Raw genomic sequence first — 25,869 nt, 5'->3', positions numbered from 1 at the left:
ACTAAAAGATTTTAAAGCCCATGATGGTTCAAAAATGTACTTATTCAAAACGCTGCTATTTACAAGACACTTATTTTACTGATCTGAGGAAGCGGACTGTGATCCGTGAAACGCATTATCTTTTAGTGTCTGACCAAAATGAATCATCTTTTACCTCACACGTAGATGTTTTACCTTGCTTAGAGGTAAGCTTTTTTTTTTACTATTTATATTGTTCATCTTAGTCAACATTTTATTTATTTATTTTATATTTCACCCTAACTTATTCCAATAACTCCTTCTCACTTCCAGAAGAGCAGGAATATAAATCTGTCAAAATAATTTCTACATTTTGATCTAAACAGTGGTGGTCAATGAAGCGGGATGGTGCTGACAGCCGGTGGTGAGGAGTTAAGGTAAGCAGCTTCCAGATTATACCCAGGAGAGCCTTCCCATCAGTGAATTAATCCATAGTGTAGTGGTGGTCATGTGCTTTCCCTTCAGTGGATTAATCCATAGTGTAGTGGTGGTCATTTGCTTTCCCATCAGTGGATTAATCCATAGTGCAATGGTGGTCATGTGACCGCTGCAGTTTCACCTAAAATGTGGGTATATAGGAGGCTTTTACAAATGTATACTGCCATGGTGAAGTTGTTGGTAGGATTTCCTAAACTGCAGTATAGTAAAGCAACCACAAGATGTCACTGCCTGTAAAATGATGCAATTATCTCTTTGGTATTTGATTTCCTGTATTCATTCTGTGTTCCTCTCTGTTCTACCTGATGGTGGTGTATGATTTATTTATGCATGTTTTTCTTCAGTAAAGAGTTCTGACTTGTTATCCTGGGTGCCTATCTGTGTATACAGACCCCTCTGCTCAATCAGAAACCAAATTATTTAAAAACGTTTTTTTTGCTTGGGCAGGGGCTTGACAGTGTAGGAGATTCCAGTATATAAGCTATAAGCCCACTTCAACATCCTGAAAGAGAAGTGTTTACTTAGGCCACATTGGCACTACAAACCAGAGCAGAGCTAAACAGACCCCGGATGCTAACAGAGGTGAATGGATCCTATCATACTCAATAGGATCCATTCACATAACTCTGTTAGAATGGATCCATTCGGCACAATCAGCCTAATGGGCCACAAGCTTGGCGAGGCTGCGATAATTTGGGAGCGACCGACGCATCACATTAATGACACGCTAAAAACGGATGCCCAATCAAAACTGATCTGTTTCACGTATCAGTTTTTACACGGGTCAGTTTGTGAGCCATCCAGTGTAAGCTGGGCCTAAAAGTTCTGTTTCCATTTCTTACCCTGTGAAAGTTTTCCACTTTCTAATCCAGCCAGCTGTGAAATACGTTAAAATTCATTAAGCATTATCAGGTCTGCATCACTATCCAGTATCCCTGCTAGCTTCCTCCTCATCTCTTTCCATGTGTCATTGTAACGATGGGTGTCAACACGCAGAGAGAATCTGATTATTAGAGATCTGCAGAATCACCAGTAATGCAGATATACACCAGATTATGGATGATCTGCAGTATCACCAATAATCCAGGTATGTCTAACCTCTAGACACCTGAGATATGAGTGTTTGATGTAACAGTAGTACTTTGAGTGAAAACCACCAGCGGAGCTGGAGGTAAGAAGAAGAAGGGATTTCACAACAGACTGTGGGTGAATCCCTATAGGCAAAAGGCTCCCTAGGAGAGGGGCCTAAGCCTGGTTGCAGGATGCCCTGCTGCTAATATGAACAAACTTGCCCTAACTAGATGTGAGATCCTAGCTCTCTACACCCTAGTGGCGGGCTAAGGTAATGCAAGTACACAGTGCTAGTCTTGGGTGTGAGATCAGTATTCACAACACCCTGGAACTAGTCTATCTCATAACATAGAATGATACAGTAACCTAGGCTTGGGTGTGAGGTCCGTAGTCACAACACCCTGGAACTAGTCTAAAGCATAACATAGCATTAAGACCGTATCCTAGGCTTGGGTGTGAGGTCCGTAGTCACAACACCCTGGAACTAGTCTAAAGCATCACATAGCATTGAGACAGTATACTAGGCTTGGGTGTGAGGTCCGTAGTCACAACACCCTGGAACTAGTCTAAAGCATAACATAGCATTGACACAGTATCCTAGGCTTGGGTGTGAGGTCCGTAGTCACAACACCCTGGAACTAGTCTAAAGCATAACATAGCATTGAGACAGTATCCTAGGCTTGGGTGTGAGGTCCGTAGTCACAACACCCTGGAACTAGTCTAAAGCATAACATAGCATTGAGACAGTATTCTAGCTCAGTGTGAATTCCCAGGTCCTTCCCGGTTCTAACACACTGTAGGATCTGACTAAGGTCTGTGTGCTAACACATAAAGCATTCGCAACGGCAGACAACGTGAGACTGAGGGACGAGAGGTTATATAGTGCAGAGATGATCAGCGCCGCCCAGTCCCTTCCAGCCAATCCGCATCCATCCTGGGATCAGCTGACCAGGGGAGTCAGCGGATCCCTCTCTGCTTCCCATAAAGCTTCTGTCTGTGTGTATTCCTCAGCCTATGTGCACAGGAAGGCTGTATCACATCAGACACCTGTCGCCGCGCGTAGACCGCCGGGCTGGATGCGGAAGTAGCCGCCACGCCGTCAGGGCACGCGGCGGCTATTCCGCAATCCTTCACAGAACACCCCCCCCCCCCCCCCGTGGAGTGGACCCACCAGGCTTCCCAGGTTGTAAATCATGGAACTCTTTCCTCAATTCCTCTGCGTGCATGCGGCATTCTGGTACCCAGGTTCTATCCTCCACACCATAACCTTTCCAGTGTACCAAATATTGCACAGAATTTTGCACCAGCCGGGAGTCCAGAATCTTCTCAACCTCATACTCGGGTTGATCATCATCAATCAATACAAAGGGGGGGGGGAGGGGAGTGGAATCCACCTGTACTGCCGGCTTGAGCAATGACACGTGGAATGATCTTACACCTCGCATACTAGTAGGAAGATCAACAGCATAAGTGACAGCATTAATTCTTTTGGTGACTGGAAACGGCCCAACAAACCTAGGCCCTAATTTGGGTGACAGTTGTTTCAATGCCAGGTGTCGCGTAGACACCCAGACCAAATCTCCTGGCGAAAAGTCCCATTCAGCAGAGCGTCTCTTGTCAGCCTGCTTTTTCTGAGACTTGAAAGCCTTCCCCAAATTTGTTTTCACCAGAGCCCAAATTTGTTTTAACGCCACCTGCCAATCCTCCAATGCTGGGAAAGGAGTAGATGCCACTGGCAAAGGAGCAAACTTAGGGGATCTTCCCAACACTACCTGAAACGGGGAAAACCCGGAGGAATAACTTTTCAGGTTGTTGTGCGCAAATTCCGTGAAAGTTAAAAATTTTACCCAGTCTGTTTGCGCATCAGCCACATAGCATCTGAGAAACTGTTCCATGGATTGGTTGACCCTCTCGGTCTGGCCATTTGTCTGCGGGTGGTAGCCTGATGAAAACGAAAGATTCATGCCCATAAGATGACAGAATGCCCTCCAGAATTTAGAAACGAATTGGACTCCCCTATCTGACACTACATTCTCCGGAATGCCATGCAGCCGGAAAATGTGCTGGATGAAGAGGTTAGCCAGCTCTTGGGCGGAGGGGAGTCCTTTCAGAGGACTAAAATGGGCCATCTTGCTGAATCTGTCTACTACCACCCAGATGACAGTCATGCCTTCAGACCTGGGGAGTTCACCCACAAAATCCATGGACAGATGGGTCCACGGTTCATTTGGAACCGGCAAAGGCTGTAAAGTTCCCACCGGAGCCTGTCGGGAAGGTTTGCTCCTAGCACACACAGCACACTCTCTTACAAACTCCTTACAATCTGTGGCCAACGATGGCCACCATGCACACCTGGCAAGGAGATCCTGTGTCCTGGTGGCCCCTGGGTGACCAGCATTCTTATGGGAGTGGAACAGCTGTAAGAGCTGTAGACGAAAGGGCAGGGGCACAAACAACACTCCCTCTGGCTTTCCTTCTGGGACATCCTGCTGATATGGGGCCAGGGTGGCAGCCCAATCCTTTCAGGTTTCTGTGGCTGCCAAAACCACCCTCCGAGGCAGAATAGTCACGGGTGCCGAGGGCTTTGCCGTCTCGGGCTCGAAACACCTAGGCAAGGCATCAGCCTTAACATTTTTACTGCCAGGAGTGTACGTAATTATAAAACTGAATCTGGAAAAGAACAGTGACCACCGGGCCTGTCGGGGACTGAGTCTCTTAGCATTCTCTATGTACTCCAAGTTTTTATGATCTGTGTAAACTGTAATAAAGTGCTCTGCTCCCTCTAACCAATGTCGCCATTCCTCAAAGGCTAACTTGATGGCCAGGAGTTCTCGGTTGCCTATATCGTAGTTTCTCTCTGCTGGGGAAAACCTACGAGAGAAGTAGGCGCATGGATGAAGTTTACCCTGCAAACCGGAACGCTGAGACAGCACAGCCCCCACCCCCACCTCAGAGGCATCGACCTCTACTATGAACGGGAAGGTGACATCGACGTGTCTCAGGATAGGAGCAGAACAGAACAGTTTCTTTAGGGTCTCAAAAGCCGTAAGAGCTTCCTCGGACCAGTGGTGAGTATCCGCCCCTTTTTTGGTAAGACTGGTGAGGGGCGCAACCACTGTAGAGTACCCCTTAATAAATCTCCTGTAGTAATTTGCAAAACCCAGGAATCTCTGGAGGGCCTTCAGACCTACAGGCCGTGGCCAATCCAGTACAGCAGAGACTTTCCCAGGGTCCATAGAGAGGCCCGAGGCAGATATTACATACCCCAAAAACGCAACAGAGGTCACCTCAAAAATGCACTTTTCCAGTTTGGCATACAAATGATTCTGTCTTGGTCTTTTCAACACATACTTGACATGTCTCCGATGTTTGGCAAGGGTGGCTGAAAAGACAAGTATATCATCAAGATATACCAATGCAAATTTGCCCAAAATTGGTCTAAAAACCTCGTTAATCAGCTCCTGGAAGACGGCCGGGGCGTTGCACAACCCGAAGGGCATCACTAAGTACTCGTAATGCCCATCGGGTGTATTAAAGGCCGTCTTCCACTCGTCACCGTCCCTGATGCGAACCAGGTTGTATGCACCCCTTAAAGGAATACTATCGATTGAAACAACTTTTTTTTTTTAATACTCTATATTAGTGTACACATTACCACTAGTGCTAGGGGCACTTTATTTATTCACCCAGGTCTCTCTTTCGCTATCCCTGCTTAAAAATTCATTTCTCACACAGCTCATAGTAGTTTGGGTCACCATGAGCTGCTTGGTTACTCTGTCACACAGCTCACAAATATATTTCACTGTGTCACTCACAGCATGCAGGAGAGATGAGGAGAAATAGGCTGATCTGAGGTGGTAACAGGTAACTAAATGAGCTGTAATATTGCTGGAATATAACTAGCTATAACACTAGTCTGTGTTTACACTCAGACTGGTTGCCTGGCTGCCTGCTTGTGATGATTCACTCCAGGCTGCATCCACTTTATAAGCTGCTGAGAGGGGCAGATCACTGTTTACAATTAGCATTATTAGTATCTTTATAAGTCAAGAGAAGCGAAGATAATGAACACACATTGATAGAATTTTTAACCCCTTACCACCATATCAATAAGATTCTTTCAGCAAGGTGATAATTAAACTATAAACTGAGGAGCTGATAGCAACTCCCCTGTGCAGAGACATGGTCTAGCCCTCTGGGAGCTGCCAGTATTAGATACATTTTGTATCCAACGCTGACGCCAAAACTGACGGAGGATTTTACAGCTGAGAGGAACAGCTGTGCGAGGAATCAAATTGCTCCTAGTACTTGTCCTAATGTGTGCTACAACATACAGCATTTAAAAATAAATGCATACATCGATAGTATTCCTTTAAGTCCAATTTCGAGAAAACTTTAGCATTGGTGATCTGGGAGAATAAATCGTCAATCAGAGGCAGTGGGTAACGATTTTTCACCGTGATCTTATTTAGACCCCGATAGTCAATGCAGGGATGGAGGCCTCCATCTTTTTTCTTTACAAAAAGGAACCCAGCGCCCGCAGGTGACCGGGAGGGGCGGATAAATCCTTTAGCTAAATTTTCTTTGATGTACTCCTGCATTGCCAACTTCTCTGGCCCGGACAAGTTATAAAGGTGACCCCTAGGAGGCATACAACCAGATCTTAAGTCAATCGGACAATCGAAGGGACGGTGAGGGGGTAGTCTGTCTGCTGATTTAGGACAAAAGACATCAGCAAAATCTTTATACTGCTCTGGTAATCCTTCCACCTGAATTCTGGTGTTACCCATGGTTACCTTCGCCAAACAATGATGATAGCAGCGGGTAGACCAGCTCGTAAGCTGACCAGAGGCCCAATCAATCTGAGGGGCGTGGAGTCGCAACCATGGCAGACCAAGGATAATGGTGGAAGTTGCCATTCGTAAGACAAAAAACTGCAGACTCTCTCTATGTAAAACCCCTATAGTGACCCCCAACTCCGGGGTCTGAGACAGAGGGTATTTACTCTGCAGAGGAGAGTCATCCACCGCAGTAACTAACACCTTGTGACTTAATGGGACAATAGGTATTCCCAATTTTTTTCGCAAAATCAGTCAATAAAATTGGCGGCCGAGCCAGAGTCGAGGAAGGCCTCAGTAGAAACTGTTTGGTCCTCCCATGAAATGGCGCATGGGAGGAGCAATCGATCGTCTTTAAGAGGTAAATTCTGCGTGCCTAGGGTGTTACCTCTGACCACTCCTAGGCGGCAGCGTTTCCCGATTTTTTGGGACAGTTCTGTACTTTATGACCCTCCTCTGCACAGTACGAGCAGAGTTGTTCAGCCTTTCTACGACTCTGCTCGACCCGGGACAATTTTGACCGTCCAATCTGCATGGGTTCAGGGGGAGGTGACGTAGGTGGAGAGGAAGCATAGGAAACGTATCTCACACTACTCCTGCCCCGACTTTGTCTCTGGTACCGTAAGCGACGGTCCACTCTGATCGCTAGAGAAATGGCTTCATCAATAGTTTTTGGCTCAGGATATCCCAACATCAGATTAGACACTGCATCTGATAATCCTGACAAGAAACAACCCAATAACGCAAATGAGCCCCATCTAGCTGACACCGCCCACTTCCTGAACTCAGCTGCATAAGTCTCTACCGAATCTTTGCCTTCCCGCAACATCTTGAGCTTCCGCTCAGCGGTCGAAGCAAAGTCCGGATCATCGTAAATAATAGCCATAGCTTTGAAAAATTCCTCCACAGAGGTCAGGGCCCAATCCCCTGGTTGGAGACCTTATGTCCAGGTCTGGGAATCCCCAGTCAACAGTGTCTTAATAAAGATAATTCTCTGTGCGACAGTACCTGAAGCATTAGGTCTCAACTCAAAGTAAGATAACACTCGATTTTTAAAGTTTCAAAAGTCAGATCTATGACCAGAAAACTTCTCGGGCACAGGCATACGTAAGTCTGTAACAAGAGGGGATCGCACTGCGTTAACAGTCGTCTGAAGGGCTTGTATAGACCCAGACAAGGCATTGATCTGGGTCTGATGACTATCCAGTACGCTAATACAATTCTCCACCGAGGTGGTGAGTGCAAGCAGACGACTGTCAAGTGGATCCAGTATCCCTGCTAGCTTCCTCCTCATCTCTTTCCATGTGTCATTGTAACGATGGGTGTCAACACGCAGAGAGAATCTGATTATTAGAGATCTGCAGAATCACCAGTAATGCAGATATACACTAGATTATGGATGATCTGCAGTATCACCAATAATCCAGGTATGTCTAACCTCTAGACACCTGAGATATGAGTGTTTGATGTAACAGTAGTACTTTGAGTGAAAACCACCAGCGGAGCTGGAGGTAAGAAGAAAAAGGGATTTCACCCCAGACTGTGGGTGAATCCCTATAGGCTAAAGGCTCCCTAGGAGAGGGGCCTAAGCCTGGTTGCAGGATGCCCTGCTGCTAATATGAACAAACTTGCCCTAACTAGATGTGAGATCCTAGCTCTCTACACCCTAGTGGCGGGCTAAGGTAATGCAAGTACACAGTGCTAGTCTTGGGTGTGAGATCAGTATTCACAACACCCTGGAACTAGTCTATCTCATAACATAGAATGATACAGTAACCTAGGCTTGGGTGTGAGGTCCGTAGTCACAACACCCTGGAACTAGTCTAAAGCATAACATAGCATTAAGACCGTATCCTAGGCTTGGGTGTGAGGTCCGTAGTCACAACACCCTGGAACTAGTCTAAAGCATCACATAGCATTGAGACAGTATTCTAGGCTTGGGTGTGAGATCTGTAGTCACAACACCCTGGAACTAGTCTAAAGCATAACATAGCATTGACACAGTATCCTAGGCTTGGGTGTGAGGTCCATAGTCACAACACCCTGGAACTAGTCTAAAGCATAACATAGCATTGAGACAGTATCCTAGGCTTGGGTGTGAGGTCCGTAGTCACAACACCCTGGAACTAGTCTAAAGCATAACCTAGCATTGAGACAGTATTCTAGCTCAGTGTGAATTCCCAGGTCCTTCCCGGTTCTAACACACTGTAGGATCTGACTAAGGTCTGTGTGCTAACACATAAAGCATTCGCAACGGCAGACAACGTGAGACTGAGGGACGACAGGTTATATAGTGCAGCGTTGATCAGCGCTGCCCAGTCCCTTCCAGCCAATCCGCATCCATCCTTGGATCAGGTGACCAGGGGAGTCAGCTGATCCCTCTCTGCTTCGCATAAAGCTTCTGTCTCTCCGCACGCGCGTGTATTCCTCAGCCTATGTGCACAGGAAGGCTGTATCACATCAGACACCTGTCGCCGCGCGTAGACCGCCGGGCTGGATGCGGAAGTAGCCGCCACGCCGTCAGGGCACGCGGCGGCTATTCCGCAATCCTTCATAGTCATGCTGTCTGCTCTTCTGTTTGCAGAGTCAAGACCAGGGCTGTGAAGTCAGTACCAAAATCATTTAATTCAGTCTCTTGTTGATGAAACCACAGACTCCGACTCTAGGTACCCAAAATTACTCCAAATCCGACTTCACAGCCCTTGCAGTGCAATGGAGTGGGTCCAAAATTCATTCAACTCCTCTTTTTATGAAACCACAGACTCCAACTCCAGGTACCCAAGAATTGCTCCGACTTCACAGATCCGGTTGAGATATGCGAGTTCAGTTTAGTGGTCAAATTTCAACACAGTTTTTAAGATGAGTGGATTAGGAAACCTAAAACTTTTACAGCATAAAAAACACCAACAGTACATTAAGTGAACACTTCTCCATAAACTTGGATGCTCTGCAAGATCCTATTAAAGACACGTGTATCAGTACAACAGTCTTGATACGAGATGGAATGAAATATGGCCGCCTCCATACTTCCTTTGGTAGAGGTTTCTTCTATTAAGAATTAAGCTGTTAGGAAAAAATATCTTCTTACCTACAAATCCTTCTGGGCCAACCAGCTTCAGAGAGATTTTATCAGCCAATATTGAGGAGTTTCCATGAGCAATATTTGCAAAAGGTCCAGCATGAACGAATACTGGATTTCCCTGGAAAAAAAGAACCATGAAAAGTTTATTTTGCTGTAAGAAAGACCAAGCCATACAGGCCAGCTATAGAGGTCTCCAAATGGACTGACTACACGTGTCCCCACGGATCTTACCTCCAACGTCTGCATCAGGTTGGGCTTTATAGCGTCCTTCATCAGCACTGCCAGAGCACCACTTACTCCCTGCAGGAAATGGAAAACATCGATCATTTTCCAGATATTTTGTTGATTTATTTCTTTTGGGTGGACTAAGCATTTTTTCCAGTTACAATTCTGGCTTTCTACGTCTCAGAAAGATCTCTTCTTCACAGATGCCAGACTTCCTACAGAAGCAGTACTCCTACCCATTGTGGGTGCATTCAACATAATCCAAAAAGGAGTACCGTCCGTAATTAATGAGCCAAACACGCAGAATTGGTAACACAAAGAAATAGGCTGCGTTCCCATTGGCAAGAAAAATGTTCCATTTATTGGAACTGAATGGAACAGATCTGAACAGATCCTATGCAAAGCAATAGGTACCGTTCAAATCAGTCCATTCGTAACGAACCTGTTCTTTCCATTCCGACAAGTGTACTGCAAGGATGTGTGGTTCACAGTTTCTCTGAATTCGCCGTACGAATTAGAAGCCTATGGAATCTATGGTAGCCAATGAGAATGGAATGTGTCCATTCTCACTAGGCTGCACACCACATACATTTCGCAAATGTTTTTTCACCTGTCTCCATCCCATTCGAGTTCCTCCATCGCTGCTGCCGCCATTGCTCAGTCCACTGCACAGAAGATGCGTGCATATACAGATCTGAGTCCCATAAGAAGCATCAGTCCCCTATTGTATTGCAACAGACCAATGGGAATCCTCCCTGGTTTGAGGGAGGACTCCTATTGGTTTGTTGCAGTCCAATGGGGAGCCTCAATTCTTCTTCAGGGGCTCGAATATCAGCGCTTCTCCTGTGCAGTGGACCCGAGCGGCAGTAGAACGCAAATGAAATGGTGACAAGTATGGAGCAGGTGGCGACTGAAACGGAATTAAAAAATCGGATTAAAAAACGAATGACCAACATAACAAGCTGATCCATTTAAATGGAAAATGGATCCTATTTTACAGAAATCGTTTTTCGTGTGAACCCAGCCATACAGGTCAGATAATATGAGATACTTGTTGGCAGGGCAGAGCAGAGCCGAAGGCAAGAGAGGCACCAGCCTTGGGTTAAAAGAAGGACATTGGAAATGCATAGATTTGAGTTGCCTCCTCAACCACCAACTTTACAGAAATAAACATACATTTAACAAGAATGAATCCCATCAGGCCATTCCAGTTTCATCCACATAATTAGTCACGCTTTGGAGTCTACTGACACCTTTATTTTTGGAAACATGACAATTCAGTTTAATCCAGAAAAGCACGTTGGCATATCATGTATCTCACCAAGTCTTCTGCGGTGACTGGGGCTCCTTGCTTGCTGGTGGCCACCACCATCTTGCTTAGCCTCAACCTCATGTCATTTAGAGAGTCTGTGAGGGCCAACACAGCCATGATCTCACTGGCTACAGAGATGTCAAACTGGGCCTGTACAAAGCACAGAAAGTAATCGTTATACAAACGAAGGGTAATAAAATGTAAAGGCCTTAAAGTGTACTTTTAAAGTATTAAGTATTTTTTAGACAAAAATACAAATGCAGCAAAACATATGAAACAAATAAAGGCTGACCAATAAAGGAAAGCCCTAAATGTACAGTAAAATATAACGTTTATTGGTCTGCATTAAAATTGCTAGAAAGATATATATAAGTTTGAAGAAAAGCACACTGCAGACCAGTGTGCCAGGGAGTGGTCACCAGGTGTGATGACTTAAACCCCCAATGTGATCACCAGACGTGGTAATCAAAACCCCAAGTGGACTCACAATTAGGGTATGTCCGAAAGACGCAAATCAACCCTTGTGTGATCAATCCAGCAGTCCACCCCTCAAGTTCTCCAGCATCTACAGTTTGTATAGCCAGCTAGGACCCATGCACTGGTCAGCAACACAGTGTGGATAAAAGTGCTTAACAAAAAACACCATTATATTCCAAACATGTTTCGCCCGATGAGGGCTTCGTCAAGATCACCAAACATACATAACAAGTTAAATAAAGCAGAGCATTTCTCTATCTGGATCAGACCATCACTATTTGCATATAATCACTCTTGCTATAATCCAACATTTTTAAAATAATTATAAATGCCCTTATCTTTATGATAAGCAAGCCAGACAAAAAATCCTTGCTGTGCCTCATTTAGAATAGAAGGCTGGCAAGACTCTCCCTCACATTCTTTAAGCCGTTCCCAGCTTTCATTCGTCTCAAGAGATAGGAGGGAGTTAGGTGGGGGGAGTATGGGTGGCAGGCCACGCCCCCGATGGGGAGGAGTGGTGAGTAGCAGCCTAGTCACGCCTCCCCTTCCTAGAAATAAATGCTCCCCCAACATCTTTGGAGAACTGAATAACAAGGTGCCATGGTGATCATGTAATTGCACTGCATATCTTAACCCTTTAGCAGCCAAATAAAGTAAAACTTTATTTGGCCGCAGGGACAAATTATTCCTGCCGCTGGGGAAGTGTGCGTTCCCCAGCCTGGCAGGCTCGGCAAGGTATGCAGTGTGGGTATGCATACATACCTGTCTGGACAGCTGGATCGGCTTTTTGTTCCTCCACCGTGGCGGTGAAGTAACCCCGGCATGCCTTCTCGGTTCTGATCACATGACATGACATGTGATCTGGCTCCAGGAGACCATGCCAGTGTTACAATGCCACCCGGAGGTGGAAGAGGGGTGATGGAAGAGTCTGTTACTGTAACACAGACACTGTCTCCTGGATCCTGATCACATATCATGTCATGTGATCGGGACCCAGAAGACCAGCCAAGAGTTCAGAGCCGCCCATAGAGGAAGAGAAGAAGCCATCTAGAGCAGGTAATTATCATTGCTCCTTGCCACCCGCCAGGGCCGGCGCTACCATTAAGGCAAAGGAGGCAGCTGCCCCAGGGCCCCAGAGCTTGTAGGGGCCCCCAGTGGCTACAAGAGGAAAAAAAAAATTTCAAATCGGCCTTATAGTTTTTGAGAAAATCGATTTTAAAGTTTCAAAGAAAAAAAAATACACATTTAAAAGCCTGCCGACTTTAATGGTTAATAGCAAATCCACCTTAAATGCTAGAAAGCCTAAATTTGCAGGATATGTTAAGGAGATCATTAGGAATAAGAGGAAAAAACAATTTTTCAAAAAGACCTTATAGTTTTTGAGAAAATCGATTTTAAAGTTTAGAAGGAAAAAAGTATACTTTTAAATGCGGTAAATGTCACTTTTAGTAGCAAACCTAACGGTAGTGTCATTTTACAGGCATCAAAACGAAAGAGCAATACATTTCCTGATGGGGTTTCCAGGGGGTCTATACGCAGCCGCAGCGCTTTGGCCAGGGATCGCTATACAGCCGCAATATGGCTGTATGAAGATCCCTGGCATTTTTTCCTATTTTCCCAATTTTTTTTTTATGTTTAGAGTGTGGGAATTTTTTTTTTTTTTAATTATGTGGGGTCCCCCCTCCTGAAACTTTTTAACCCCTTGTCCCCCATGCGGGCTGGGATAGCCAGAATGTGGAGCTCCGACCGATTGGGACTTCACACCCTGACTATACCAGCTGCAAAAAAGGTCCCCTAATGCCGAATTTTGTTCCGGGGTATATGTTGGGGGCCCCCCCCAGGTTTATTTTGCCCTGGGGCCCCATTGTTGCTTAAACCGGCCCTGCCACCCGCTTGTTTGGCTGCACTAAGCAGCCAATCACAATATGCCGACAGAGGCTTAGAATTCACCAGCAGCTTTCAAACGAAAAATTTCACTTCATGCACATGTAACTAACTAGTAACACATTAGATATATGCTAACAGTCTGTGTAGGATGATCTCACCGAGAGTGGAAAAGGAGGGAACACACTTGACTGTTTTCTTGTGGGTTTTCTGCACAGAAAAACTGACAACTCGTGTTCATCAATGGGCTAGTTCACGCTCAATGTGTTTTTCGCAAGTAGAAAAACATTCTGCATCATGATTCTGCACATTTTGTCAGTGTTCTCTACCAATTACATCAGCTGCTGTGAAAAAACGTGCATGTCTGCATGAAAAACACACTTGGTGTGCAGAAAAACGCGCACAGAAAACTAAAAGATAAGTGTGTTCCCTGCCTAAAAGAAGTTAGCAATATCAACTTTTTAAAAGACCATTCTATTTCTTTTAAAATACGCCACTGCAGCTTTAAGGCCAAGCACAACACAGCACACTTGTGATTCCCCCCCCCCCCCCCCCCCAACAGAGCTCTCTGTTAGTGGGGTCTGATCGCCACCCTCTCCCTTCCCGCTCCCTCCCTCCCCTCACCAGCCAATCAGCGTGATCAGCTGTCATAGGCTTCAGCTTATGACAGCCGATCACTCCCCAGTCTACGAAGGGGACAGCCGTGCCACACGGCTGTCCCCAGAACAGCGCTACTGCAGATTGCAGCGCTGTACCCAGTAAATAGACGGCTGTTTCGCCGTCTAAAAGTCTCCCGGGTGGGGGGGAAGTTCCGCCCCTCAAGCAGGAGATGCGCTTGCATCCTGCGCGCCATCTCCTGCAGTAGCCGGCCCTTTTGGCGTTAGGCAGTCCTGGGGCTGCCGCTGCGGCCCCGCCCATTGGCGTGGGGCGGTCTTTAAGTAGTTAACATCTTTTATAACGCCTACCAAGAGTTTAACAAAAAATAATACTTATAATGCACTTTGTACAGTTCTGCAGGCTTTACTGTTCTAATTCGCCAAGAAGTGACTATTGCAAGTTCAGAACCTGTTATACAGGCTCAAGTGAGAAAACTGATCCCCAGAGGCCGCTGATAGCAATAACAAACAAGCCTGGGGGTGTGAAATGTATCATATCTTGCCAATTTATTATAGTTAACCTTTACATTACACAGTGACTGTTGCTTCTCTGTACTGTATAAAAATACAGACAGTATCATAAGATATAATGCTTGGTACACACTATGCAATTTCCCATCAGATAGACAGGTCCAACCGCCTACTTCCAACAGGTCTGATCTGATTTCCATCTACCGCAGCGCTGTACAGAGTATATTGTCTTGTCTTGTTCACAATACAAGAGCTTTTGTGATTTTCAAAGCTCTTGCTGTTATCCTATGTGTGTGTTCACACTGCAGCAATGTGATTTTGTAAAATTCCCCCATAGCATTCAATTAGCAAGAGCTTTTAAAATCTCAAGCACTTAAAAAGTTCAGTTAACTGTCCCCCAGAGGGGCTCACAATCTAATCCCTACCCTAGTCATATGTCTATATCGTGTAGTCAGGGCCTAGACTTTTTGCCGCCTGAGGCAAAATTAGAAAAAATCGCCGCCCCCCCCCGTCACTTCCTGCAAGGCCGTCCACTTACAATGCAGTGGGAGGCGTTGCAGGAAGTGACGTCAGTGGAGCACGCGATGGAACGCGGAAGAGGTGAGTGATTCCCCCGCCTGTTGCCTCTTCATCATATGCATAATGCAGGCTTGTACTTAACGCTGGAGGGGAGCGCAGATCGGGGGACCCAGACGAGGGGGGGGGGGGGGGGGGGGGTCCGACCCCACGGCTCGCCTGGGTCCCCCGATCTGCGCTCCCCTCCAGCGTTAAGTGCAAGCCTGCATTATGCATATGATGAAGAGGCAACGGGCGTGGGAATCACTCACCTCTTCCGCGTTCCATCGCGTGCTCCACTGACGTCACTTCCTGCAACGCCGCTCACTGCATTGTAAGTGGACGGCCTTGCAGGAAGTGACGTGAGTGGAGCGCACGATGGAACGCGGAAGAGGTGAGTGATTCCCCCGCCTGTTGCCTCTTCATCATATGCAGGCTTGTACTTAACGCTGGAGGGGAGCGCAGATCGGGGGACCCAGGCGAGGGAGGGGGGGGTCCGACCCCCCTCCCCGCCGCTAGGCCCAATACCCCCTTTCTGCCCGCTACCCCTCCTGCTCGGCGGGCGGCCCCCAGCACATAGACAGGCGGGTGCCGCCCCCCCCAGATCTGCCGCCTGAGGCAAATGTTTCACCCCGCCTCATGAGCGGGCCGGCCCTGCGTGTAGTGTATGTATCACAGTCTAGGGTCAATTTAGGTAGAGTGACCAGATGTCCCGGATTCGGGGTCCGCTGTCCCAGGCTGCATGAGGTCCTGGGAAACGTCCCGCATTCAGCAGCGGGATGTCCCGGCCTCGGGACTCTGGCCACTCTATCTTCATGAACTGGCAGCGGCGTCTATAGACGCCGTGCCAGTTCATTGCTCGCAGCCACGCTTAAGCCTCCTTCTTCCGGTGTCCCAATACCGGCAGGCGAGCAGGGCTACGGCAAGATGGCTGCCAAAGCCCTGTACTGGAGACTATTTGTGTCTCCAGTACAGGGCTTCGGGCGCCATCTTGCCGTAGCCCTGTCAGCGCGGGAGACAAGATCAGAAGCAGGAGGAATGTGGTCCCAGGAGCAGCGCGCCAGAGGCCCGAAGACTTTTGCCAGGTGAGTAAATGCTTTCTTTTCCAGGTGAAATGTGCTCGCATTGCGTTTATTTTCTGGTGAAATGTTTGCCCGCATTGCGTTTCTTTTCTGGTGAAATGTTTGCCCGCATTGCGTTTATTTTCTGGTGAAATGTTTGCCCGCATTGCGTTTATTTTCTGGTGAAATGTTTGCCCGCATTGCGTTTATTTTCTGGTGAAATGTTTGCCCGCATTGCGTTTAGTTTCTGGTGAAATGTTTGCCCGCATTGCGTTTATTTTCTGGTGAAATGTTTGCCCGCATTGCGTTTATTTTGTACTGACATGTTGCCCGCATTGCGTTTATTTTGTACTGGCATGTTTGCCCGCATTGCGTTTATTTTGTACTGGCATGTTTGCCCGCATTGCGTTTATTTTGTACTGACATGTTTGCCCGCATTGCGTTTATTTTGTGCTGACGTTGCCCACATTGCGTTTATTTTGTGCTGACATGTTGCCCATTGCATTTAGTTTCTGGTGTCCGGGGTAACTGTTACTGCATTTATTATTTAATGGTCATAGTTGGCTATGTTTGCTGCTTTGTGGTTACGGTATACTATTAGCATCATACAGTTTCTGCACACCCATGATGCGAATCCTCGTTTGACCACATCATGGCGTAAACACTGCTTTCTTATGCCTCGCTGTTACATTATTACATTAGCTCCGCCCATACGTCATGGCCACGCCCATTTTTCACCACCCCCACCTTTCGTCACTGCTCACTTCTCAGTCCGCCCACTTTTTCGCAGCGGCGACCCCCCCCCCCCGCCCCCGCCCCCCAGGTTGGACCCACAAAAATCTGGTCACTCTAATTTAGGGGGAAGCAAATTAACTTATCTGTATGCTTTTGGGATGTGGGTGGAAACCGGAGTGCCTGGAGGAAACAACACATAAACACGGGGAGCACCTGCTAAATGCTGAGAAGTATTATTCTGTCTCTGCCCCCTCCAGCACATCATGCTTCCCTCATTCACCGCAAGCCCTGCCTATATGAAGCCACAACTCACTGCTGCTTCATACGTACTCAGAAGCATAATGGTCACATACAAATAAGCCAAGATTCAAATTCCTGCACATGTGGGCGGCAGCTTTTCAAAGAAAGGCATGTTCTTTTCTGAAACAGGAAATATGTGGCTCTTCCAGAAAACCTGCACTTACTGCAGAGGAATTCCAGGCATAGCTCAAAACATAAGGCAACCGACTCATGCTTTGTACAGCAAGTAGAGTGATTTCCCCCCCCCCCCCCTGTAAATCCCTGGCTTTTTCATGAGAAATCTCAGTCCCGTGACTCCTGCTACGCTCTCCTCTCTGTATCGGCAGAGATTTTTTTTATATATGTCTGTAATCTCTTTGATTAGCTGACATTAAATGAATCATATGTATAAGACATAGTCAAGAGCCCAGACTGTCTGTGCTATATGTTGAAATCTTCACTGATATTCAGACTGTGCACCCTGCATCCAAGTCAATGCCTAATGCTGCAGAGGAGGATGGTGGGAAGACTGTGCAGCCACGATGTGGGTGGAGAAAGGCAGAGCCCGCATCTACATCCAGGTCATGCTCTGTGTGACCATACTAATGGTTCTGATTTGCACGGAGCTTAACCACTTCACAACGGAGGGGTTTTACCCCTGAAGCACCAGCGCAATTTGTACATTGCAGCGCTGCTTCCATTCATTTTTTACTGTGATATGATTGGTTATTGGGGACTGGGGTCCCCATAACCAATCATTGCACTGCAGAGCGGGGGTGTGTGCGCGCGCGCGCGGGTCGCGGGGGCGCGCGATCGCGCGCTACACGTTTGTTTACATTAATGTGTTATCAATGGAGACTGCTTCTGTTTGAAGCAGCCTCCATTGTGTCCGCAATCGGCGCGTCTAATTGGATTTAGGAACGCTTGTTCCTAACATCCAATTAGTCACCTGCTGTGCTGGCTGGCTGGAGTGTGCGCGCGAGGTCCCCGCCCACTCCCAGCCAGTAAACAAATAAGTGCGCCTTTCTCCGTCCCTGGGGGTGAAGCAGTGCGCAGAGGGACGGAGAAATTTAGCACTGGGGGGTCAAGTGGTTAAAGAGAAACCGTAGCCAAGAATTGAACTTCATCCCAAACAGTAGTGATACCCCCATTTTCATGAGAAATCTATTCCTTCTCTCAAACAGATAATCAGGGGGCTCTGTATGGCTGATTTTGTGGTGAAACCCCTCCCACAGTGTGATGTCAGCGTCTCACAGCTCTGAGGTCCTGACATCACACTGTGGGAGCCTTGTTACATTGTGGGAAATAACAGCTTTTTCCAACTGCCAAAAAAGCAACAGCATCTCCTTCCACTGACATCACCTTCCAGCAGTAAAAATGTCAGCATGTGATAAATTTCAGAATGTAAATCAGGGAGAGTAAAAATTGTACAATGGGCAAACACTGACTAAATCATTTATACATAATTATTGTAAAAATGAAACACTTTTTTATTACATTATTTTCACTGGAGTTCCTCTTTAACAATGTTGTCACCTGATGGGATGTTAAACTAGAGTGGTCAGGTGACAAACAGAACCGACTATATGGGCTTGTCTTAAAGGACCACTCCAGCGATAAAAAGTAAGCAGTTAACATCTGACAGAACCCACAGGTTTTGGACTAGTTCATCTCCTCATGGGGGATTCTTGGGGCTTTCTTTGTTTTCAAAAGAATTTCCTGAATGACAGTTGCGAAGTCTGACTGACAAAATAGTGTGCAAGTTTGTAGGGAAGCTGGCTGGTATCTTACTAGTTTGGTAGATAAACTGTCATTCAGGAAATGCTTTTGAAAACAAAGAAAACCCCGAGAATCCCCCATGAGGAGATGGACTAGTTCAAAACATGTCAGATTTTAACGACTTTCTTTTTTCACTGGAGCGGTCCTTTAAGCATTACTGGAGGTTCCTTTAATAGTGGGGAGCTTGCAACCCAGGCATCTTCAGCAGATCCACGCAGAGCGCCTGATAGTTGACCCACTGTACTCCTTGCTTCTGGTTTTGTGATCAGAATATCTAGATAGGATATATACCAACAGAATCCTCATTTCATACAGAAAGGTAACCTCTGAACTATTAGGTGCTATTTCTACATCTTCCCCTGGATATGGGCCTTAACAGAACTTCATCTGTAATGCTGGAAAGAAGGAGGCCTAGTGGTCATGTGACTGCAATTTGTAATGGAGTAAGCATGTTTTTACCAGTATTTATTTTGTTATTGTTCTGCAGTAGGAGGCTGAAGGGTGTAGCCATGTGTTTTGTCATGTTCACTTCAGCCAATGCTGACATCAGTGTGTCTGATCTGGCTACAGCAAATTTACAACCCAAATATTTTGGGATGGTTTTGTGTACTATAAACAGCACTGAGATACATTACCGTTCGTGTGAAGCCCTTCTCTGTTGGGGCTTGGCCAATTGTGATCTTCCTCAGGAACCGATCATTTGTGTCCATTACTGCAAGGAAATGCAAAAACCATCAGTACCGGTATACTGCTCAATATAATTTAAAGTAGAACTCCAGCTATTTAGCTTTGGATATTTGTAGACAAAGATAAATAACATTTAAATGGTGCTTTTCTCCTGGTGGACTCAAAGTGCCAGAGCTGCAGCCACTAGGATGCGCTGTATAGGCAGTAGCAGTGTTCTGGAGTCTTGCCCAAGGTCTCCTACTGAATAGGTGCTGGCTTACTGAAGAGCCGAGGTTTGAACCCAGGTCACCTGTGTCAGAGGCAGAGCCATTAACCAGTACATTATCCAGCCACTATTTTTATTATTCAGTATTTATAGAGCGCCGACTGCTGCCCAGCTGCTTCTATGCACTGGTCAGGCTGTTGCAATCTCTCGCCACATTCAGTAAAGTGGCAGCCACCATACTGAGGCCCATCTGAGTGTGGTCGCGGCCATGCCCAGATCTGACATGGATTCTGCTGAGTTCCCAACGCATAGTAAACAAACATTCCACAGTGGTGCACCTACCAGGAGTAAAGATGTCACCACCAGTGATACATTTCAAATGTAAATCAAGGCGAGGTTTACAATGGGCAAACACTGACTAATATTGAAGTAATATTGTTAAAGTAAACCTGGAACTTTAAAAAAAGAAAAAATAGATACCTTGGGAGGTGGAAGCCTATGTATCCTAATGAGGCTTCCCCATCCTCCTCAGCCAGCTCATTCCAGCACTGGCTCCCCCAGGCAAGCAGGCACAAGAATATTTACATCTGTTTGCACAGGCACACTAGCGGCAGAAATAGCCGAACCCCATTTCTGCCTGAGGGAAATCTGCTAGTGGTGCTCCCCCCTCCCAAGGTAAGTACTACCTAGGGGCACTTTTCTTCCCTCCAGGTACATTTTACTGGATATAGCTTAACCCTTTCTGGACCGGCCGCCTAATCCCCCTTAAGGACCAGGCACTTTTGCATGGGGGGTGCGTTTGGGGGGTAATGCAGCCGGGTCCTGTTAGGGCTTGCAGGGCCAGATGCCCCCCCTGGAGCTAGATGTCCCCCCTTTCACCAGCAGCTATCACTCACCTTCCAGGTTCGATGAGCCGATGTGGACACCTCCGCTCTTGCTGACATCCCCGCTCATTCTGATGCCAAGTCCCGGGTCGCGGCTTGATGACGTCATCAAGCCGCGGCCAGGGCCGGATTTGTACTTTTTTCCACCCAAGGCCCAGTGTGAACAGTCGCCCTCCACCCCCACCCCGCCCCCCACCACATACACACACACATACATTTTTTTTTCAACGCTGCCTTTTAACCTTTGAAATAAACCACAAAATGTTGCTTATTTATTATTAACACGTGTGTGCGTGTGTGTACACACACATACAGTTCAGATGCCCTTAAAGGATATGGGAGGTAAAGTAAAGCAGTGAAGCTTTACTTGCTTGGTCTTCGTACAGCCCCTAGAAGTCTATTTGCTCTAGTGCTGATGTTCTGCTGTCTTCCAGGCCGCCGCTGTCCCCTCTGTAAGATTGCCAATCCCCACCTGGACATGCACGCCTCTTGTTACCATGCTCCCAGAGCATTATGTGCTTGCGCTGTTCACAAAGAATGCATCCGTTCACGGAAGTGCGATCACGAGAGCCACACAGCATATCCACACATGCACAAAAGTCTGCAACACATCCATGGGTGGGTGTGCTTACAGATGTGATAGACAGCAGCAGCCTGGATGACAAAGCAACTTCAGCGATGGAGCAGAGAGATTTCTAGGGGGCTCAGGTAAGTAAATTTTCACTTATTTATTTTACCTCGTATAGCCTTTAAAGGGAATGTCCAAGCAAAATAAAAAAATGAGTTTCACTTACCTGGGGCTTCTACCAGCCCCATGCAGCCATCCTGTGCCCTCGTAGTCACTCACTGCTGCTCCAGTCCCCCGCTGGCAGCTTGCCGACCTCAGAGGTCGGCGGGACGCATTGCGTACATTTTTGCGCATTCCCGCTAGTGCAGGAACATTAACACATACATTTGTACGCATTACTGGTTCAATGCGTACATTTTTACGCATTGAACAAGTAATGCGTAAAAATGTATGTGTTAATGTTCCTGCACTAGCGGGAATGCGTAAAAATGTACGCAATGCGTCCCGCCGACCTCCGAGGTCGGCAAGCTGCCAGCGGGGGACTGGAGCAGCAGTGAGTGACTACGAGGGCACAGGATGGCTGCATGGGGCTGGTAGAAGCCCCAGGTAAGTGAAACTCATTTTTTTATTTTGCTTGGACCTTCCCTTTAAAGAAGTAGCCATATCTGGGGGCTTCTTACCATTCCTCATAAGGTAGATGGCTCCTCTGTTTTGCTAGCCAGGTTGTTGCTGCGCTGTGACCCCTTTAATGCTTCATCCAGCGCATTCTCTATCCTCTCTGGTGTCAAACAACCGTCCCAACTAGGGATGAGCATTACGATCGGTACCTCTGTTCTGAATGCTTTGAAACAGAACTGAAATTTAAACTGATGCACTCCATGACAATAGGGGTTAATTCACCCTTGTCGCAAACTCTGTGCGCTGCCTTCCACATAGCATTTCAGCTCTCCAGCTACTTTATCATTCACAGTTGGAAGAGCAGAAATGCAATGTGCAGAGCAGCGATGATGAGAGTGAGTTATCTGAACTTCCGCAGTGCGCATCCGTTTAAATTTGAGCTCTGTTCATAACAGCGGTAGCAATTGGAACGCTCATCCCTGCTCCCAACAAAGAAAAAGCAGCAACTCCTTCAGTGAATGTGATTTTAAAGTAAGCTTGATAGGGGAAAACAAGTTCAATTTTAATTACCTGAGGGTTCTTTCAGGCAGGGGTCACACTTACCAGCTTTCGTACGCGTTTTCTGCACAGAAAAACTGACTTCAACTGAGAACTCATGTTAATCAATGAGCTAGGTCACACTTTAATGCAGATTTCGCATGCAGAAAAAAAACTGACATCTTGCGCAATTTGTCAGTTTTCTCTATAAATTACATTAGCTGTTGTAAGGTAGGGGTCACATTTGTCTTTCAGTTTTCTGAAAAGTGTAGAAACTGAAAGACAAGTGTGACCCCTGCCTCAGCCTTTCATAGACTTACAAGTCCCTAGGTTCCCGCCTGGTCCATTCAGATGTGTCGATACACCCTCTGAAATATGATCTCCTTGATCGTGCTCCCATGATGAGGAGCATTCTACTAATGCTCAGAACGCTTCAGCAGTTAGAACGTGATCGAGAAATCGCACGGCCTGGGTTGCGCATGTGCTGTAGCCATGACTAGTCTAGTGAACAAGCTTTTGAAGAGGGACAGCATAACAGACAGGGAAACCAAGGGACCTGTAAGGCTATGAGGGGCTGGAGGAAGCCCCAGGTAAGTAAAATAAAACTTTTTCCAGTCACAGGGAAACTTTAAAGGAAAAAGATTTATACTTACCTGGGGTTTCCTCCAGCCCTCTGTAGTCCGTCTGCTTTATTACCACCCTTCTCCCACAATGAAGTAAGTCCGCAATCCAGCCAATTTGCACGCCAGAGTGCATGGGCTGTAACGGGAGGGCCCTGATTGAAATACCATTCAGAGCATTTTGTGCAAGCATCGAGTTGGCAAAATGCGCATGCGCAGAACAATCCCTGCCACGGGAGTGTGACCGATTGTGGCCAGGATCGTCTGCACACATGCTGTAAAGTGTGACTAAATAAGAAGACAGAGAGCATGGGCTGGATAGGGCAGAAGCAGGGCATTAGGGGACCACAGTCAGCAAAGACAGAGGATGGGGACTGGTAAAAAGCCCCCCGCATATATAATTACCTAATTAACATTAAAATAAGTTACATACATTAAAAAAATAACATTTGGGTTCTAAAGTGGAGGGGGGCCTCAGTACACATCACCACCCAGCATTTGTCATTCTACCTTTGATTTTACAGTCAGTGTGACACAGACAAACATGATGCTCCAGCAGGCTATTTCTGACCGTATGTTCACTTACAGTCAGGGCTCGTTTCCACTATCTCGAATCTGCATGCGTCCAACGCATGCAGATTCGCACATGTAATGCAAGTGGATGGGCCTGTTTCCACTGTAGCGTTGTTGAGGTGCGTTTTTTTCAGCGGTGAAAAAACGCACAAAAGAGCCAACGAATTCGCCTGAGAGTGGAACGCATGCGAATCGCCGCTAATGTATTTAATAGGAAATTCGCATGCTGTTTTGGTATGCGAATTTTCATGCGAATTCGCATGCGAATTCGCATGAAATCAATGGAAAAGCACACCGGCATTGCCATGGTTAAATTCGCATGCATCATCACGAATTCGCACGAAAATTCGCATGCACACGCATGCAAAATTCGCATCTGCATGTGAATTTTGCCGCAGCGATTTCGCAACGCAATAGTGGAAACGAGCCCTCAAGTTTGTAGGTGCAGACACTGAAGTCTGAAGCCAGGGCCGTGCGCGGCAGATAGTTAGAGAAGGGAGGTCTCGTTCTCCTCGGTGCCTGCACTCTGGGGCTCTCAAACAACCATCAGCCCCAGCGGCATCGCGAGACCTCCCCATCCACAACAGTCTCCTGGCCAGCGCTGTGCTGACATGACGTCACGTCAGTGAAGTTGACTGACAGCGGGGGCGCCCTGTAGCAAGATGCGCTCGCTTGCTCTCACCGCCCGCCGCAAGTTGGAAGCTTGGAGCTGGCTGCCTGGGACTCGAGAGCGAGAGAGTCTGCCTACAGTCCCTAGTACTGGCTTGCTGCCAGGTCACAAGTGCAGGCAGACTCGCTCGAGTCCAGGCAGCTCACTATGATGATCGCACGCCTCTGATCTCCACCTCAGTCCTCCGGGTCCCGCCTCCTCCTAGTAGCCAGGCAAGCAGGGCGGGCGGCTGCGGACAGACAGTTGCGGTTTGCGGGCGGCTCAGTTGACTATGGATAACCTGTCACCTGTGGCAGCCCCAATAAAGGTTGCAAATTTCATCGCCCTAGTCCTGGGCCTTGGAGGCCTGCCCACAAATCCGGCCCTGGCCGCGGCCTGGGACTTGCGTCACAGTGAGCAGAGAAGCTGGCCAGAGCAGTGGGGAGCGTCGATCGTTGGTTCGTTCTGATCACTGAGGGGACATGTCAGCTGTCATATGACTCTCGGGTGCGCATGATCGCGTTGGGGAGAAGTAACGGCGGGTGGCGCAGATCCTACGCCGCATCAGGCTAGAACAGCCACAAGTGCGGCGTAGAATCGAATGCAGGCGGTCCCCAAAAGGTTAATGAATACAATTGCTTATTTTTAAAATTCCTCTTTAATGCTGGGTACACACGTTACGTTTTTTTTGGTCGATTTTTCCGTTCGATAGATTTTTGATTTCTTTTTCTGCTCTATTTCCTGCCTGATTCTCTTATCTTTTGTTATCAATTTACATTCCCTTCTATGACACATCGAGTGGTGAAACAATCGAAAGTATATCGGACATGACGGAAATGATCAATCGAACCATCTATAGAACAAAAAACGTGACGTGTGTACCTAGCATTAGTCAGACAGGAAGCTATCATGAGAGGGCAATATGTATGACGTTTTCACAGGCTAGCTTTACCTGAAAGGAAGCACAAAATGAAAATATACTGATAAGATAAACAATTATAGAATCTCAGTGTCCCAGAGCTAAAACATATTAATTATAGTTTTCTTTTCTCTCTCCCCTGCACTGATTTCTTCAGGAAAGAGCTTTATGGCTGTAATTCCTTATCAGTGAGGGTTACATTATAATCCACCTAGGTCCCAACTGGAGATAAACTGTCACTTGCATACCTGAAAGTTTAACTCTTTCAGGCAGAAAAAGAAGAAAAGGAACAGAGCCTAGTCATTGTTATGCTTGGTACTGTACTCATCATCTTACACTTTAAATTACAATTAGACATATAATGCAGTGTTCTCACCAGAATTTTTTTTCCAGCCGGGTGGCATGAAAAAGTATCCGGGTGGGGCACGACAGGGGAAGGCAGGGTCGACGCAACTCTGCTTACAGCATAGGATGAGGAGGTGAGCTGATGACAGCCGGGTGTTCACCAATATTAGCCAGGTGGAGCAACTGGCTAAAAGAGCCCGGGGAGAACAACACATTGCTTACGGATGGTGAATGACATGCAAATAATTGCAAAGAGTTGAAGCAGGATTATGCAACTCATGTAAGTAAATTAATGCAGCTTAAAAATGGACCAAACGAATCTTGCCAAGGTAAAATTCCATTGGTCCACTTTCAAGATGCATATATTTCCATAATCTTGCATC

The 25,869-nt window shown here is 46.8% G+C and overlaps 1 protein-coding gene across 3 annotated transcripts in view; it reads right to left on the bottom strand.

The window, feature by feature from the left end:
* Positions 1–25,869, bottom strand: part of MTHFD1 (methylenetetrahydrofolate dehydrogenase, cyclohydrolase and formyltetrahydrofolate synthetase 1) — a 155,281-nt gene that overhangs the window by 35,345 nt on the left and 94,067 nt on the right. For all 3 annotated transcript variants that reach the window (XM_068254245.1, XM_068254243.1, XM_068254244.1), the window contains 4 exons: positions 19,517–19,593; positions 10,994–11,134; positions 9,679–9,747; positions 9,454–9,565 (listed from right to left, as the gene is read on the bottom strand). In XM_068254245.1, coding sequence (XP_068110346.1) covers positions 9,454–9,565; positions 9,679–9,747; positions 10,994–11,134; positions 19,517–19,593 — 399 coding nt within the window. The remainder of the gene's footprint in view (positions 1–9,453; positions 9,566–9,678; positions 9,748–10,993; positions 11,135–19,516; positions 19,594–25,869) is intronic.

Source organism: Hyperolius riggenbachi, chromosome 9 (assembly GCF_040937935.1).
Source record: "Hyperolius riggenbachi isolate aHypRig1 chromosome 9, aHypRig1.pri, whole genome shotgun sequence".
Classification (NCBI taxonomy): domain Eukaryota; kingdom Metazoa; phylum Chordata; class Amphibia; order Anura; family Hyperoliidae; genus Hyperolius; species Hyperolius riggenbachi.
The sequence above is the reverse complement of the archived record's forward strand: the minus strand, read 5'-3'. Positions and strand labels throughout refer to the sequence as shown.